The sequence below is a fragment of the Narcine bancroftii genome, chromosome 4 (genome assembly GCF_036971445.1).
Source record: "Narcine bancroftii isolate sNarBan1 chromosome 4, sNarBan1.hap1, whole genome shotgun sequence".
NCBI classification, from domain to species: domain Eukaryota; kingdom Metazoa; phylum Chordata; class Chondrichthyes; order Torpediniformes; family Narcinidae; genus Narcine; species Narcine bancroftii.
The window spans coordinates 91,820,290-91,839,781 of record NC_091472.1 but is presented as its reverse complement, the minus strand read 5'-3'; the positions used below and the strand labels follow the sequence as shown (position 1 = coordinate 91,839,781).

General features: G+C 41.1%; 1 protein-coding gene across 4 annotated transcripts in view; it reads left to right on the top strand.

Moving 5' to 3' along the window:
- dzank1 (double zinc ribbon and ankyrin repeat domains 1) overlaps positions 1-19,492 on the top strand; it is a 151,997-nt gene that overhangs the window by 35,833 nt on the left and 96,672 nt on the right. For all 4 annotated transcript variants that reach the window (XM_069932015.1, XM_069932014.1, XM_069932011.1 and 1 more), the window contains 3 exons: positions 1,449-1,558; positions 3,728-3,813; positions 12,380-12,497. In XM_069932015.1, the coding sequence (XP_069788116.1) occupies positions 1,449-1,558; positions 3,728-3,813; positions 12,380-12,497 (314 nt within the window). The remainder of the gene's footprint in view (positions 1-1,448; positions 1,559-3,727; positions 3,814-12,379; positions 12,498-19,492) is intronic.

Sequence of the window (19,492 nt, the reverse complement as noted above, 5' to 3'; positions counted from 1 at the left end):
AAGACCGAAACAATTCTAATGCTTTCCAGAGAAGGGTTGAAAGATAAATCTGGAGCCTAGATTAGACTAATAATAATCACAGTAAACTGCAAGAGAAGATGCTTCCAAATAAGCTTAATTATCACTTGGAATAATATAAATTATGAACAGAAGCCAATAAAGATCTTTTAAATACAATTGACATTTGATGAACTTGATTGAGTTTGTTGAAGAATATAGAAAGTAAATTGATACAAGGAATGGGGATGATGAAGTACAAAACATTAATTTTGTTAGCAGCGTTAAAGCCAGAATGACAATGTCTGTTGGTTAAGATACTATAAGCAGAGAATACTGGTTAAGGTATGTTTCATCATTAAAGTGGATATTTACATTAATTTAAAAGCTTGGTATAAACCAGCAGTTTATAATCCTGCCCCCACCCCCTGCCAATTCCTGGTGCCTTAACCCAACTTGAACTGCTTTCTCTTGCTTTTCCAATTGGGCAAAATCAAGATCTGTGAACTATTTTCAAAATTAGTTTTCCTCTGCTTTCTGCATAAGGACAGACAGTATGGAGAGACTGGAGGATATTCATTTCTGTGCCCACATTGAGTTTAATGACCTAAAATATTTTGCAGCCAATATGCCCAGAAACAAACAATAAGGTCCCCTTTAACTAATGATGAAGCAGGCCCCTCGCGTATACTACAAAGGCCGATTGTGTAGGACTGGCCTTGCTCTTCTACAGGTCAGAGCTAATCCTTCAGCATGCATTAGCTCCACCAGGCATTTATGCATCAGTTACCTGAAATACCAGTTACCTGAAGTAATCCCAGATTCTTGGCCTGCCACACATCAGCAATTTTGCATGTCAAATATCTTGTGTGATTTGATGTCGGCTTTTATGTGATAATGTTCCAATGAAGCCACCTGAGAGGTTTTGCTGCATTGAAACTCATAAGTTGTTGGTGGTAGGAAGAGACTAGTGTGGGACATAATCACGGGCAAACTAATTGGATGGAAGGGGCTGTTTCGGTTCTTTAAGTTTTATGCATTACATCTTACTTTGCTGTCTGCATTTTACTATTAACTTGCATTACTAGGAATATTTCACTATCCTTATATTATCCTTTGAGTCATTATTATATAGCTCTACTCCTTTGCTGTTAATGAAGGGATCAGGTGAAATGTGACTTTACATTCCTATTCCTGTTGAAATCACTGGTAAGTAATATTGCGTGAACTAGCTTTCCGCCAAAGGTTTCCCATAATTATCCTAACGTACAGGCAATAGACTTCAAAATAAACCTTCATAGTTAACATTAAAAATTATAATTTAAGCTTTCCTGAAAAGTACTATTACATTTCTTGTTTAAAAAGATAAACTCTGGAAATATCAAATTAATTATCCATACCGATTATAGATGAGAGCTGTAATCTCATATTTATTATAATGTTGTGACCAGAACTGAAGATAGATGGCAGCAATCACAAATCATATAAGAGCCCACTATATTTGAACAGTCATCTTGGAACCTGGGCCTCTGAACGTGAGCCTCATTCACACAGATCTCAGGTAACTCTTTTAGTTCTTTTCCTCTTCTTGGTAGGGGTGTTGGACAAGTGGCACGAGCATTTTACTAAATTTTGTGTATTTATATACATGATGATAAAGGAACTTTAACTACTCTCACTTTTGGAAAGTCATCCTACTGTTAAGGATCCTTGAACAGCATTCTTACCTGGAGCACAGAGAAAAAATACAAGTAGTTTATTTTTTGACTCTTGCCTATCAACCATTTACAGCCTTAAAATGATTCAGAATTTGTAGTTCACATGATATTTCTTTAAGAACATATTGATTGTTGACTACAACAACTGCAGTGTTCAAATATTCATGGTTGTAATCCCAGAGTTGCCTACCTAGTCATACTTTCATCATACAGGCTGCAATACTTCAAGGAGAAGGCATATCACCAACATTTTGAGGATAATAGGAATAGTCAATGAACAATAAAAAATGCTAATGTTGCCTTTATTCATTGATTGGAGAAAAAGTGTTCATGCTGAAAGATTATGATCTCCATGTTAATAGGGAGAAATCCCAGATAGATTTCCAGAATTAAAGGATCCCCAGAAGTTCTATGACATCGTGTTTTTAAAAAATGTTTATACTGGTCAGAGAGGAAAGCTTGCACCATTGAAACATGCATGAGGAGAGAAGAGGGAATAGGGAGTTCACATACAGTATATATGTCCTATTTCACGCATTTTGTTATAGAAACTTTCTGGATAAGACTGGAACTTGAGGGAAATGTATACGCGATATGCCTGTTCATCATAAACAAATGATGAATGTGATAAAAAATCTCTGCAGGTTCACTACAAGGAAATTTCTTGACCTGCCTTTAATTGCAATTTTATGGAGTGTATCAAATAAAGATAAAGTGAATAAGCTGGGGTCGTTTTCTTTAGAAGAAACTGCTGAAGAATGGTTTAAAGTAGTAGTTTCATAGAATGAGTGTAGAGAAACTGAGTGAATTCAAAACCAGAGCACATAAATAAAGTCACTAATCTGGACAAAATTTGAAAAGTTTCTATCCTATGGACTGGTTTGTAGAAGACTTTCTCATTGGGAGTAATTTGGACAGAGAGTGAAGATGCATTGAAGAGGCAATTGGACAAACACATGATGGAACATGAAACAAAGTAATCCTGATTAAGATGAAGGAACAGACATGTATAGCATAAAATAAACTATTAGAGGAACTCAGCAAGTCCATCAGCATCTGAGGGTGGGGGGTGGGGGGTGGGGTGGTGGGGGATAAATTGTTGATATTTCAGCTCGTGACACTGCTTCAGCATTAAGAGGGAAGATAGCCACTTTGAAGCGAAGTTAAGGGGTAAGTCAGGGCCCAGAGGGTGATTGGTAGACTGAGGATGGGTGAAGGATGATAGACAGATGAAGCAGGTAGGGGTGGGACAAAATTAGGAGACAGAGGTTTGATAAGAGGAAGCAAGAAAAAGAAGGCAGATGGACCCAGAAAGGGAGGGTGAAGAGCAGGAACACAAAGGCTACACTAGTGTTGGAAACTAGTATGTAAGGTAGGTGATAATGGAAATCATTAAGGGAGAGGAGAAGAATAGAAGATACCAGAGGGATAGAGCATTTGGTTGGAGAAATGTACAGGTTGAAGGTAAATAGACCCAAGTGGAAAAGGAGAATTAAAATTGGTATTGGGGAGTGGTTAAAGGGAAGAGGGTATGGGAAAGGGGTCTAACATGTGAGGACCAGAGGTGAGTTAGAAAGGGAGAGAGAGGAGAACACAGGAGGGAAGGGTTACCTAAAATTGGAAAATTCAATTGGAATATTTATATCATTGGTTGTAGACTACCCAACCTGAATAAGAAGTGATGTTCTTCCAATTTGTTTTGAGATTCACCCTTGCATTGGAGAAGCTGAGAATGGACAGGTCAGTGTGGGAATGGGAAGGCCGTTGAAATGGCATTAGAATCTATATAGATCTTCATCTGGGAATAATCTGCTAGTTTTGTATTTATGTGTCATTTCCATGAGTGTGCGATCATTGATCTCTAACAAAGGGTAACTTCCTGCACTTTTTTTTGATTGAATTCTTTAGTTCAGTTAATGTGTAGGTCAAATTGAAAGTTAACATTAGAAATGAATAAATTTAAAATTGCAATAGTTGTATTTCAAATTTGTAACTTTTTTTGTACTCTTCAGGAGACCATTTCCATGGATTTGCATTCTCCCAAGATTCTGAGCAGTCCGCAAGTCAAGAGAATCCTGAGGGAGACTGACTTTCTGAAGTATGTGATTTTTGGTATAGAGATCTTTCACTAGAGTTGGTCTTTGTTCGCATTTGGATGAAATAAATTGTGTTTGAAGCCTGCTTTGGCTACTGTGAATTTTGCAAATGATGTGGCTATAATATGAAGGACCAAACCCAATGGAACCAACTCCTATAATCTGCTTTTTATTTCAGCTCTCTGACCCTTTCCTAATGTATTCTGTAAACTTGATTCAGAGAGATCTGCAAGAAAACAAGTCAATGATTTGCTGATCAGGTTTGGCCATTTTCCATGGCCCTCTCGCCATTTACATAATTTGTGCTTTTATAATTAGAAAAGTACTTAAATAACCCTTGGTTTGATTTACCAAAGCTGATCACCTCATGTTCAGAGTCAGAATTCAATTCCATCTTCCATACCTTGGCCCACCAACTCAACCGATTCTGATGTAAACATAGATATCCTTCCTCACAGTCCACTACACTACAAATTTTAGTGTTATGTGTAAAGTTACAGATCATGTTAATTACATTCTCATCCAAATAAATTATCCAACAACAACCTTGCAATCAATGTCAGCTAAAATAAGGAGCTGATTGTTGACTGTAGGAAGGGAAAGCCAGTGTTTACCTCACTGGGGGGGGGGGGGGGGGTGGGGGGGAGGTCAGAGGTCGAGAGGGTGAGCAAAATAATTTAAGTTCATGAGAGTCACTATCTTGGAGGATCTTTCCTGGACACAACACACTGATGGCATAGTGAAGAAAGCACATCAGCGCCTCTATTTCCTCAGGAGTTTGCGGAGGTTTGATATGACACCAGAAATCCTGGCAGATGTGAAGTGGAAAGTGTGCTGACTGGCTGCATCGCAGTCTGGTATGGGGACATCGATACCCCTGAGTATAAAGCCCTCCAAAAGTTAGTGGACACAGCCCAGGACATCACAGGCAAAACCCTCCCCACTATCAAGAAACTCTACAGGGAACACTGCCTTCAGAGAGCAGCAGTAATCATCAAAGATCCAGACCACCCAGTTCTATTCTCACTGCTGCCATCAGGAAAGAGGTATAGGTGCCACAAGACTCGCATCACCAGGTCCAGGAACAGCTACTACCCCTCCACCATCAGAATCCTCAACAACAAACTCAATTAAAGACTCTTAAGTACTCTTACTTGTGCATTACAGGGGAATCACGCTGCTCTCCATTGCAGGCAAAATATACGCTAGGATTCTCCTTAATAGACTAATACCTAGTGTCGCCGAAAATGTCCTCCCAGAATCACAGTGTGGCTTTCGCGCAAACAGAGGAACTACTGACATGGTCTTTGCCCCCAGAGAGCTCCAAGAAAAGTGCAGAGAACAAATCAAAGGACTCTACATCACCTTTGTTGACCTCACCAAAGCCTTCGACACCGTGAGTAGGAAAGGGCTTTGGCAAATACTAGAGCACCTTGGGTGCCTCCCCAAGTTCCTCAACATGGTTATCCAACTGCATGAAAGCCAACAACGTCGGGTCAGATACAGCAATGAGCTCTCCGAACACTTCTCCATTGACAACGGCGTGAAGTAAGGCTGCGTCCTCGCACCAACCTTCTTTACTATCTTCTTCAGCATGATGCTGAAACAACCCATGAAAGACCTCAACAATGAAGACGCTGTTTGCATCCGGTACCACAGGGATGGCAGTCTCTTCAATGTGAGGCGCCTGAAAGCTCACACCAAGACACAAGAGCAACTTGTCCGTGAACTACTCTTTGCAGACGATGCCGCTTTAGTTGCCCATTCAGAGCCAGCTCTCCAGCCCATGACGTCCTGTTTAGCGGAAACTGCCAAAATGTTTGGCCTGGAGGTCAGCCTGAAGAAAACTGAGGTCCTCCATCAGCCAGCTCACTACCATGACTACCAGCTCCCCCCACATCTCCATCGGGCACACAGAACTCAAAATGGTCAACCAGTTTACCTACCTCGGCTGCACCATTTTATCTGATCCAAGGATCGACAATGAGATAGACAACAGACTCGCCAAGGCAAATAGCTCCTTTGGAAGACTACACAAAAGAGTCTGGAAAAACAACCACCTGAAGAAACACATAAAAATCAGTGTGTACAGAGCCGTTGTCATACCCACGCTCCTGTTCGGCTCCGAATCATGGGTCCTCTACCGGCATCACCTACGGCTTCTAGAATGCTTCCATCAGCGCTGTCTCCACTCCATCCTCAACATTCATTGGAGTAATTTCATCACCAACATCGAAGTACTCGAGCTGGCAGAGTCCGCAAGCATCGAATCCATGCTGCTGAAGACCCAACTGCGCTGGGTGGGTCACGTCTCCAGAATGGAGGTCCATCGCCTTCCCAAGATTGTGTTATGAGGCGAGCTCTCCACTGGTCACCGAGACAGAGGTGCACCAAAGAAGAGGTACAGGGACTGCTTAAAGAAATCTCTTTGTGCCTGCCACATTGACCACCGCCAGTGTGCTGATATCGCCTCCAACCATGCATCTTGGCGCCTCACAGTTCGGCGGGCAGCAACCTTCTTTGAAGAAGACCGCAGAGCCCACCTCACTGACAAAAGACAAAGGACGAAAAACCCAACACCCAACCCCAACCAACCAATTTTCCCTTGCAACCACTGCAACCGTGCCTGCCTGTCCCACATCGGACTTGTCAGTCACCAACGAGCCTGCAGCAGACGTGGACATACCCCTCCATAAATCTTCATCCGCGAAGCCAAGCCAAAGAAAGACTTCTGCACTTCATTGATTTTTAAAAAGTTCAGTATTGTATGGTCAGTTTACAGTTCTTTATTTGTTTACATGTATTTGCTATTTACAGGTTTTCAATACTAATAAATGGTAATTCTGCCTCACGCTGCAAAAGAATCTTGGTTGTATGTGCTGTCATATATGTACTCTGATCATAAATCTAAAATCTGAAAAATAGAGACAACAAACAGCAGTGGACCCAGCACTAACCCCTGAGACACACCATTGGTCAAAAGCCTCCATTCAGAAAGCAGCCCTCTACTACTGCCCTCCAACTCTTGCCACTATCAAGTTTGAATTTAATGGACCATCTCTCTTTGGATCCCATGTAATCTAACCTTGAAAACTACTCTTCCACGCTGGACCTTGTCAAAGAGTTTGCTGAAGTAGTGATATTTCTCCTGTGCAATGGATTAAAGACTTGGAAAAATTCAGCAAGTCATGCAGCATCTATAGGAAATAAAGGATAAACAGTGTTTCGGGCCTGAGAACTTGACAAATGGTTTGGGCCAAAAATGTTGGTTACCCTATCTCATCTTTTGTGACCAAAGCTGAACACATTAATCCAAATGGGGCTTCACCAACGTCTTTTTAACTACAACATGATCTCTCATCTTCTATTTCAATATTCTGATTGATAAAGGCCAACACGCCGAAAACCTTTTTGAACACCCTGTGATGCCACTTTCAGGGTCCCAATGCTATATTCCCCAGAATCTGTAGATCCTACCCATGTTAGTTCTCTATATTCTCAACCATTCCGCTGCCCAATCTTCGGCAACTTGCTTCTCTATCTATAATACCGGATATTTTAGTGTCATTTGTAAGCTTGCTAAACATGCCATGTACATTTTCAACTAAATCATTGATATAGATGACAATTATCAATGGGTTCTCACTGAACCCTATGGCATACCACTAGTCACAGGCCCCCAATCCTCCACTATCACCCTTTGTCTCCCACCAACAAGCCAATTTTGTATCCAATTGGCTAGCTCACTCTGGATCCCATGCGATTTAAACCTTCCAGACTACCATTTCATAGACCATGCCAAAGTTCATGTGGGCAATATCCACAACTCTGCTTTGTTAATCCTCTTGATTACCACTTTGAAAAACTCCATCAATTTTATGAGAGATGATTTCCCTCCCAGAAAGCCATGCTGACTTTCCCTAATCAGTTCCTGCCAATCAAATGCTGTCCCTCAGTATCCCCTCCAGTAACTTGCCAACCAAAGATATCAGGCTCACCAGCCTGTAGTTGCCTGGTTTGTCCTTGCAACACTTGTTAAATAAAGGCAGAACCATTTGCCATTCTTCAGGTACCTCACCTATAATTAATGATACAAGTATCTCTGGTAGAGTGCCTATAATTTCTTCCTTCCCTTTCCACAATGTCCAAGGGAACACAAGAAATAGGAGCAAGAGTAGACTATCTGGCCTTCTGAGTCTGCTCCGCATTCAATAAGATCATGGCTGATCTGATCATCGACTCAACTCCACCTACCTGCCTTTTCCCCATATCCCTTAATTCCTTTTTTAATGTAAAAATCTATCTAACTGAACCTTAAATATGTTTAATGAAATAACCTCAACCAATTCCCCAGGCAGAGAATTCCACAGATTCACTACTCTCTGGGAAAAACAGTTTTTCCTAATTTCCATCTTAAATCTACTCCCCTGGATTTTGAGGCTGTGTCCCCTAGTTTGGTCTCGTCTACCAGTGAAAACAATTTTCCTGCCTCTGTCTTATCTACCCCTTTCATAATTTTGTGTTTCTTTAAGATTTCCTCTCATTCTTCTGAATTTGAGTGAATATAATTCCAGACGATTTAGTCTCTCCTCGTAGGTCAACCCCTTATCTCCGGGATCAACCTGGTGAATCTTCTCTGGACTGCTTTCAAGGCCAGTATATCCTTCCTCAAGTATGGAGATCAGAACTGTACACAGACTCCAGGTGCGGCCTCACCAGTACTTTGTATAATTGCAGCATGACATCCCTGCTCTTGAATTCAATTCCTCTAGCAATGAAGGCCAACATTCCATTTGCCTTCTTAATAACCTGTTGTACCTGCACTACAGCATGCTGCAGCTTTCACCATTTAAATAATCATCTGCTCTTCTATTTTTCATACCAAAGTGGACAACCTCACATTTATTAACATTGTATTCTATCTGCCAGACCTTAACCATATCCTTCAGTAGCCTCTCCACATCCTCAGTACAATTTGCTTTCCACTAAATTTTAGTATTATCTGCAAACTTGGCTACACTACACTCTGTTGCCTCTTCCAAATCATCAATGTAAATGGTGAACAGCTGCGGGCCCAGCATCAACCCCTGCGGCACCCCACTTACCACTGTCTTCCAATCAGAAAAACACCCATTTATCCCGACTCTCTGCCTTCTGTCAGTTAACCAATCATCAATCCATGCCAATATATTTCCCCCGACTCCATCTGTATCTTGTTGATAAGTCTCTTGTCCGGCACCTTATCAAATGCCTTCTGGAAATCCAAATATACAACATCAACCAGTTCCCCTCTATCTACCGCACCCATTATATCCTCAAAGAACTCCAGCAAGTTTGTCAAACAAGACCTGCCCTTTCTGAATCCATGCTTCATCTGCCTGATGGAATCCCTTTGTTCTAAATGTCTTGCTATTTCATCCTTAATGACAACTTCAAGCATTTTCTTGACTACAGACGTTAAGCTAAGTGGCCAATAGTTACCCGTCTTCTGCCTATATCCCTTTCTAAAAAGTTGTGTGACATTTGCTGTCTTCTAATCTGTCAGGACCTGCCCAGAATCCAGAGAATTTTGGTAAATGACTACCAACGCATCAACTATTACTCCCGGCATTTCCCTCACTACCCTGGGATGCATCCCATTAGGACCAGGAGATTTGTCCACTTTCAGTCCCATTAGTTTGCTCATCACTATTTCTTTTGTAAATTATTTTAATTGAGGCCTTCACCTCCTTTCGCATCCCTATCACCACTCTTTGGCACGCTGGACGTGTCCTTCGTCATGAAGACTGACACAAAATATCTGTTCATTTCCTCAGCCATTTCCTCATTTCTCAATATCAATCTCCCTTTCTCATCTTATAGTCACCCTCTTCTGTTTTATATATTTATAAATTTTTTGCTATTTGTTTTTATATTTTGTGCTAATTTACCTTCATAATCCTTCTTTCCTTTCCTTATTTCCCATTTAGTTGTCCTTTGTTGCCTTTTAACATTTTCCCAATCCTTCAGCCACTACTCTTGGCTACTTTGTACACATGAGCTTTTAATTTTATAATTTCCTTAGTTAACCAAGGATGACTCTCCTTGTCTTATTGCCCTTATTTTTGCTGAGACTTGTGAAAAATCTCTTTGAAAGTATTCCACTGTTCCTCAACTTTTCTGCCAACTAGCCTGTGCTCTCAGTCCACATTGACCAATTACTCCCTTGTCCTGTTGTAGTTTCCCCTTTTCAAGTATAAGTCACTAGTTTTAGGTCTAATTATTGCACCCTCTATCTATATGACAAATACTATGATCGCTTTTTTCAAGAGGGTCCCTAACTACTAGATCGTTAATTTTACCTATCTCATTGCACACTACTAGATCTAAAATAGCATTCTCCCTTGTTGGTTCCTTAACATGCTGCTCAAGATACCTATCATGGATACATTCTATGAAGTCATCCTCTAGACTCCCTCGACCAAGTTGATTTTCCTAATATAAGTGGAAGTTAAAGTCCCCATGACAACTGTCGTTCCGTTCTTGCATGCCTCAGTTATCTTTCAGTTAATTGTCTGTGCCACTGTAGGTTTATTCACCTTAATATGTTTTAAGGCTGCTCGCATCTCTTTTGTAATTTGGATATTACAAAATTATCAAGACATCATTATTCATTTGCCATAATTCCTTAGCTTCTATGACCACCTTCATATCAAATACAGTTGAGGAATATTTGTTTAAGACCTTGCCCATCTCCAGTGGCTCTGCATCAATGACTATATTGACCCTTAAGGGGACTTATTCTCTCCCTATTTGCCTTTTTGATCTTGATATACCTGTGATATCTCTTGAGACTTTACCACCAAATAAAAATACTTCTGTATTTTCACAGTCAATTTGTTTATAGTTTTTTCTTTTTTTGAGTACATTTTACAGTTATCAGTAAGTAGAAAGCCTACCTGTCCTACAGGAAACAGAATCTCAGGATTGTATGTGATGTCATGTATATAGTCTGATAATAAATTTGAACTTTTATCTTTACTTTGTCTGCCAGAGATATATCTTCCTCTTAATTTCTCTTTCAAGTTTAGTCCAATTTTATTAATCTCCTCGAAGAATTTGCTTGATCTCTACTTCCTTTACCTGACATGTACCTTTTTTTTCTAACCAGGCCCTCAATATCCTTCATTAACTAGTGTTGCCCTTTATTGTCAGCCTTTCCCCTCTCTAACAGGAACACACTGTCATTAAACTCTTCCTTTCCCTTTTAAAAGATTTACACTTGGCATGTATACCTTTATCTGTAAACATCATCTCCCAATCAACCTCTGAAAATTCCTATCTAATGGCTTCAAAACTTCCTTGCTTTTCCCATAATTATTTTAAAACTATGAAATGTATTGTCTGGTCCCAATGTGCTCCCGTTACTATTCAGTCACTTGCCCTGCTCATTCCCTATTAGGAGGTTCAGTTTTGCATTATCTCTATTTGGGACCTCTATGCATTGTTCATGAATGCTTTTCTTGAAGCTCAAGAAATTCCACCCCATCCAAGCCCATTGCACTATGGGAATATCAGTCATTATGAGGGAAGTTAAAATCACCAACTATTACTATCATATGATTCTTATAGCTATCTCTGATCTATAATTCCTGCAAATTTTTTTGGGGGGAGCTGGATCATGAATAAAACCCCTTTAAAATGAACGTCCCCTTCTCATTTCTAAGCTCCATCCATATATCCTCACTGAACTATAACTCAAGAATATCCTCTCTAACTATTGCCGTGATATCTTCCCTGATCAAAAATGCAACTCTCCCTGCTCTTTCACGTGTAACACTATCATGCCTGTAGCATTTGCATCCTGGAACATTGAGCTGCCAGTCCTGCCCTTTAATCAGCCATGTTTCTGTTATGGCTATGATATTTCAGTCCTATGTACCACTCCACACTCTTGAGTTCATCTGTCAGGTTTCTTGCGTTAAAATACATACAGTTCAATCTTTCTCACTCCCAAACTATCCCTTGCATGTCCTCTCTACTAAACATACTAACTTTAACATCTATATCAGGGTCACCTTTTCCCACTGCTTCAGTGCTGCTTTGAGTCCATCCTTAAATAATTGCAAATCACCAATTACTCCTGGGAATCTCTAGCCCATTGCCACTCAAAGTGGAGAAGAATTATTCAGAATTGTATTATGAACCTCAAGACAATATATAAGGAGCCCTGCTCATTCTGTCACCCACCTCTTGTAAGAATGTATAAATTACACTATAATTCAACAAATTCTATAACGAGAACAGATTCCTCCATTATCTACTGTATTTGGCCTGTGTTGACATAAAACATTGCAATATCCACGGCTACTGTATTGTTACCAATGTTACCCTCCATGAATCACTACATTGCTATTTGTTGTCCATAAACTATTGTCTTTTATTGTGTATTACATTTTATCCAAGAATCACTGCTAGTAGCAGGGCATATTATTTTGTTGGCATTATTCCTTCATTGATGATAAGAGATGGTAGTGAATTTTCAGATTTGATCTTCCTGTGTCTTTGTTGTGGTTTAATTTGTTCTAGGTGTGCGTGTTGCTTCGCTCCTCGCCCATCAGATCCTTTTGCACGTTTCTGTCAAGACTGTGGCTCCCCTGTTCTTCCTGTGCCAGGCCACAGGCTTCTCCCTCCAGAAGGAGCTCAGGTTGGTTATGCATATATCATTCACATATCCAACACCCTTCTCCCCTTGCTTGCTGCTGTGCTTTCCCACCTTTCTCCACCTATTACCTCCTGCCTTTGCGACCATGTCTCCCCCTTACCTTTTTATTCAGATACCTACTGACATATTTCCAAACCTTGTTGAAGGACTCAAGCCTGAAATGTTGGTTACTGGTATGTATTTTTTTCTTTGCTAAATAAAGGACACTGTTTGACCAGCTCAGTTGCTCCAGCTCTGTGTTTTTACTTCAACCACGGTGTCTGCAGAATTTCGTATTTTCTTCCCCAACCCAACCTAATCTTGCTCACATAAATAAGTTATTGCATTTATCAACACTCTAAATGACCATTGAAAGTAAAGTGACAGCCAATTTGCAAAAGCAAGTTCACACAAATACTGTTATAATGAAGAGAAGCTTTCTAGTGCTGTTTGTTGAGCGGTAAAGTTTGACATATGGAGAACTCTCCAACTCATCTTTGTATCATGCCCTTTTTATACCTGTTAAGAGGACAGGTACCTCAGAATCTAATTTTCTATAGAAAATGCCACTTCTGACAGTGAATCAGATCCTCAATATTCCACTGCACTTGTAAGAGCCAAAGGTGTGTTGTTTATTGTTGTTGGTTTGGCTGCTGGCATCAGGAGGCTGCGCGCATTCTGTTTCGGTGTGCATGTGCTATTCACTTCAGTCATTGGTGCATGGCCGGGGGTTGCACAGACGGTTGGGCAGTGGTTAGGTCATGCTGACTGGTATGCCGGGATAGAGATGGGGAGGATGAATAGGGCTCTAATATTTTCTGTTTATCGTTACCATGTTACCATGGACATTACCACAGTCGTTATTATGTTTCGTACGGCAATCAGGTCACATTACGAGTCCTTTTGTGTTCATTAATAAACAGTTTAAAACATATCTGGACTTCACTATGAACTTAATCCAATGTGTCACAGTTAAGAGCCTACTTAGCTTCCAAGCGGCCTTTTCATGGATAGTATTCGCTATGTTTTAGTGAACAGAAAATAGCTGCATCTACGACAGAACTGCAGGGGTGCCTTGAATCTTGAACTTTTGGATTGAATAGATGACGTTGGAACATTTAGAATATTTCCCCTCTTCGGTTTGGAACAATACTGAAAATAATATGGTGGCCATGTTGTAAATGCTGAGCACAGGCTGCTGATAGCAATCCACCTCCATCAGTCTGAGCTTCGGCCACAGAAAGGACCAAAGCTGCTAACCTTAGAACAGAATGTCCTATATACATGCTGGTCGAGTCACAGCGATATTGTTGACTGCTGCCACTTGTCCATTTGGAACTATTGATTTTGGGCTTGTGTTGCGCATGCTTAATGCTCAAGCTCAGCGGATGGTTGAAGGTAGAAGCATAAAACGGCTGATACCACTGCTGCTGGCAATGCCACTGAGGCGCAATATATCACAGACTTGCGGGTCGTAGATCTCAAATCAGAACTGAAGCAGCAGAACCTAGGTATCAGTGGTGTCAAAAGCATTCTCATTGAGAGGCTGAAACAGGCAATAGAAGAAGAGGTGGCTTTGGTTGATGGGAATGAAGACCCTGTAGAACTGCCACAGAAGACATGGACTGAATTTAAAATTGCTGAAGGTGTGTCACAAAATAGTGTGAAGAGGATGAAAATGCAAAAGATGTGCAAATCAAACTGAAGAAAGAGTCAAATATTATGGCGACATCTGACATGAGTGATGAAATACAATCAGGTGATAGTGTGTCAAATGTTGGAAGCAGGGGAAGCAAACAAAGTTCTTCTGGATCAAATACCAGTTTCCAGTATTATGTTTGCATGTATAAAGGCTGAGGCTGAAGTGGCTGGTCTTGTTGTATGACAAAAATTGCTTTAGGATAAATGCGCCTTGGAAGAGTGGGAGGAACAGCTAAGGAGGAAAAAAGAGCAGCTGGAGCTGGAAGCAAATATTGCTGCTACTATGGCCAAAGTGAAGGTACTAGAAACCTCAAAGGGATCTGGTGTTGGAAGTAATTTATCTGAAGAATTTGATGATATGGAGTCATATTTTGAGAAAGGACAACGGAAAAAAAACGCTTAATGCTAAGACACATCCTTTTGTACCACTGTTACAAGGCATGCATACAAATGGACACATCCTCCCAAAGCACAGTGTTACCAATCCACAAACACCAATAATAACAACCGCAGACCGAGCTGCAGCTCAAATCCAAACTCTCATCACAGCTTCCTTGACACCTCAGTCAAGCATCAGAAATCTGGGTGAAAATGCACATGTGACATCTCCAGCTACATTACCTGCTACAAGCAACGGTGAACAGAGAAATGTATTCTCAGTCATAGAAAGGTAAAATGAAATCACTGCATTATTAATTCAGCTACAGAATCTTTCTTCCATGCCCAAGAAGGAGATTTAAGTTATTATCTGGAACAGTACACAAGAGGACAGCCAAGGGAACTTGTAAGAAGTTGCCTACATATGGCCAAAAGCTCTACAGGCATATACCTTCTTTCTAAGAGGATGTTGTAATGCCATAGAAGATATCAATTACATGCATGAGCTTGACATGCCTGCTAATACACTAGTCATCATAAGGAAGTTGCCCTACCAGCTGAGGGATATGTAGTGAGCAGTGGCCTGCAAGTTCCAGGAAAAACACAGTGAAAGAGCTACCTTTAAGTATATGGAGGATTTTCCTGAATGGCAAGTGCAGATTGCAGCAGAGCCAATATCTGGAGATATCAAAGACACTCCAACAGTGAGCAAAGATGTAAGGAGGTCCAAGTCACAGCCTCATCCAAGAATAAAAGGAAGTATCTTTGCCATCACTGTGACAATTGCTGTGACGAGCTGTTTGTTCTGTGGAGGTGGACATGCTTTGGAGATGTGTCCACAGTTGGAAAAGAGGGCAGATTGTGAGAAAATCACTTGCCTAAAAGAAAATGGAGTATATTTTGTCTGTCTGTGTAAAGGATACATCAGCAAAAACTGCAGGAAGCGACTCAGCTGCAACATCCCAGAATGTTGCATATCTGCCAAAGAAAGAAGGAAATGGAAGAGGAGCAAGCAGAAAGGAAGGAATCAGCTGAAAACAGTGCTGTGGCCTCTGTTCAGACAAGTGGTCTTACTGGGGCTGGTGAAGATAACTGCAAACTCTCAATACTAGTCAAGGCCAGGAAGGGGAATGAATGCAGCAGTGCATACTTATGCATTTCTTGACCCAGGTAGCACTGCATCATTTTGCACAGGTGGGCTAATGAATAAACAATCTTCAGGGAAGAAAGTCAAATATTCTATTGGGAATTATGGGTCAAGGGAAGGTCATTGAAACCAGCATTGTTTCAGGCTTAGAGGTCGCTGGACTCCAGTGATTTTTGTGATCTCCCATGCATATACACTCAAAAAACTATGCCTGTGCACAAAAGAAACATCCCACATCAAAACGATATCGATCAGTGGTCTCATCTGAGAAATGTTCTTCTACCTGAAATTGGCTCTGAGCTGCTGATTGGCTATACCAAAGGCTCTGGAACCACTAGATGTAATACGGAATGTGAGAGACAGACCTTGTGTTGTCAAAACCATACTTGGTTTAATGGACCATAAGGAGGAAAAAAAAATGATAATGCTCAGGAGCAGTTAGCGACAAGTGTCAACAGGATATCAGTAGTGAAATGTGATGAGCTGTGGGAACAGCAATTCAGAACTGATTTTCCTGAGTGCCTCAGTGATGGCCAAGAACCTTCAAGAGAAGACAAGCAGATCTTGGATTTAGTCTGAAAATCTGCCAGCTAGGAGATGGCCATTATTGCATTGGATCACCTTTGAAGAAAAGAGAAATATGCATGCCTGACAATAGAATTGTTGCTGAACAACATACATTGAGCTTAAAGAGACAATTCAAGAGGGATTCTTTCTATCATTTGGATGACACCAACTTTGACATGATTTCCAAAGATTATGCAGAGAAAGTACTAGAATAAGAATCAGAATTTATTGTCATGAACAAGCCATGAAATTCGGTGTTTTGCAGCAGCGTCATGGTGCAAACCTTCAAATTATAAACCATCTTATAACATTACTATATAAAAAAAATAATAGTGCACAAAAAGTAAGGCAGTGTCTTTGGTGCAGTGATTATACAGGGACCTGATGACAGTGGGGAAGAAACTGTCTTTGTGCCATTGTTTGCTCATCTTTAGGTTCCTGTACTTTTTTACCAATGGTAGCAGAGTGAAGAGGGCATGGCCTGGGTGGTGGTGGGGCCTTTAAGGATAAAGGCTGCTTTTTCAAGACACCACCTCATGTAGATGTCCTCAATGGAGTGAAGTCTGGTGCTTATGATATTGCAGGGCAAGTTAACAACCTTCTGGAGTTTATTCTTGTCCTGACAGTTGGCACCTCCATACCAGGCGGTGATGCAACCAGCCAGAATGTTCTCCACGGGACACTTATAGAAGTTTATGAGAGTCTTCGGTGACCTATTGAATCTCCTCAGACACCTCACAAAGTATAGCCGCTGGCGAACCTTCTTTGTGATTGCACCAACTTGGAGATCCAGGACAGATCCTCGGAGATGTGGACACCCAGAAATTTGAAGTTCTTGACCCTCTCCACTACTGAGCCCTCAATGAGGACTGGGTTGTATTCTCCTGACTTCCTCCTGAAGTCTACAATCATCTCCTTAGTTTTTCTGATGTTGAACACAAGGTTGAAGTCGTTATACCATTCAACGTACTGATCGATCTCCCTCCTGGACGCTTCCTCATTGCTGTTTGTGATTCTGCCAACAACTGTGGTGTTATATGCAATCTTGTAGATGGCATTGGAATTGTGCCTGACCACATAGTCACAGGTGTATAATGTGTAGAGCAGCTCACACGACTTTTCTTGGGTACCAGGATGATTGATGAGCTTTTGAAGCAGGAACCTCTGACTGCTGCAATGAGAGATTGAAAATGATCGTGAACACTCCAGCTAGTTGGTTGGTGCAAATTTTCAGTACCCTTCCAGGTCCGCTATCAGGGCCTGTTTCTTGCGAGGGTTCACCCTCTTGAATGATGTTCTGACACCCCCCTCAGAGACAGATATCACAGGTCCTCAGGCTTTACTTGTATTCTAGTAGGGACTGTTTGGTTCTTCTTCTCAAAGCAGGCATAGAAGGTGTTCGGTTCATCAGGTAATGAAGCATCATAGCCATCTATTTGTAGGCTGTAAAGGCCTGCACTCCCTGACATAGCTGTCTCTAGCTTCCTCTGGATTCTTGGAATGTAGTGATGGCAGAAAATGGTATCTACCACACCATGGTGTTTTGCATCCACAAAAGAGAAAGCTTCGAATGGTGTTTGACTGTGGAGTGACATTTCAGGGAGTTCACTAAATTCTCACCTCTTACAGGGGCCAGATCTGACCAGTACATTGATGGGAGTCTTGGTTAAATTTTGTAAAGAACCTGTTGTCATCACTTCAGACATTGAAGCAATATTCCACCAGATGAAAGTGCCAAATGAAGACCATGACGTTGTAGTTCCTCTGGTGGCCTGTTGAAAACTACAGTCAGAACATGGTGGAATGCATAATTACAGGGCATCTATTTGAGGCAACTTCATCTCCAAGTTGTGCAAACTTTGCCCTTGGGAAGTTTGCTGAGGACAATATGAAACAGCTTAGCCATCAAGCTGTAAGCACCATCATGAATAACATCTTTGTGGATGATTGCCTCACTTCAGCAGCTTCAGAAGAAGATGCAATCGCTCTTTATCTTGAGCTATGAGCGATTTGTTTCAAGGGATGCTTTCTACTTACAAAGTAGATAAGTAACAGTCATCATGTGTTGGCTTTCATACCTGAAACAAAAAGCAAAAGCAATAAAGAATCTGGAGTGGATCATGACACCTTTCTGTGGAGAGGGGGTTAGGTGTTCAGTGGTGTTAGGTCTGATGTTTTTAAGTTCAAAGTCATTTTGAAAGACCAACCTCTCACAAGAAGGGGGATTCTTTCAGCAGTCAGTTCGATATATGATCCCCTAGGAATATTGGCACCAATAGTCCTGACTGCCAAGAAGATCCTGCAAGATTTTGTAGGAAAAGGATTGGTTAAGATGATATGATACCAGACTCCATTGTACAGGAATGGATGTGTTGGATTCAGGATCTTCATAAGCTGGAAGACTTCAAGGTTGACAGATGCTTCAAACCCACAAACTTTGGAACAATGACATCTGTTCAACTGCATCATTTCACTGATGCATGTGAGGATGGTTATGGAACTGTTACCTGTTATTGCATAATATGATGGGAAAACCAAGAGTGTCTCCATTAAAGCCAGCCACTATCTCTCGAATGGAGTTGACTGCTGCCACTATGGTGAGCAGAATGGACACAGTGTGGAGAAAAGAGCTGCAGATGAAATTAGCAGACTCCATATTTTAGACCGATAGCCCTTCTGAGCTCAAATACCTCAATAAGACCACAAGGCTCTGAACTTTCGTGGCCAACAGAGTTGCTGAAATTGACGAAGTCTCACATGCACTATAATGTAAATATGTTAGCACAGTTAACAATCCAGCAGACTGACTTGCTGAGGTTTGAAAGTCAAATCTTTTCTGAAGAAATAAATATGGGTTCTGGGCCTCTATTTATTCTTCAGCTTCAGGAAGAGAGGCCTCAAAATCCTGATGGATTGGAAGAAATCTCACCAAAGGACTCTGAAATCAGGAGAATAACTGTAAATGCTGCTCAGATAATGTCTGAAGAAGTGGATCCAGTAATCTGCTTAATTCATTGCTTCTCATCCTAGACTAGTTTGAAAAGGACTGTAGCATGGATGCTTAGACTTAAAGGACAGCTTCTGTGTTGTAGCAGAAAGAGGAAACAAGCAAGTAGTGTTCTTGCTAAGTGTCATCCAGATAACATTCATCAGAGAGATATGCCACAAAAGAAGACAGGAAATCTTGAGACTCGGGAGAACAGTG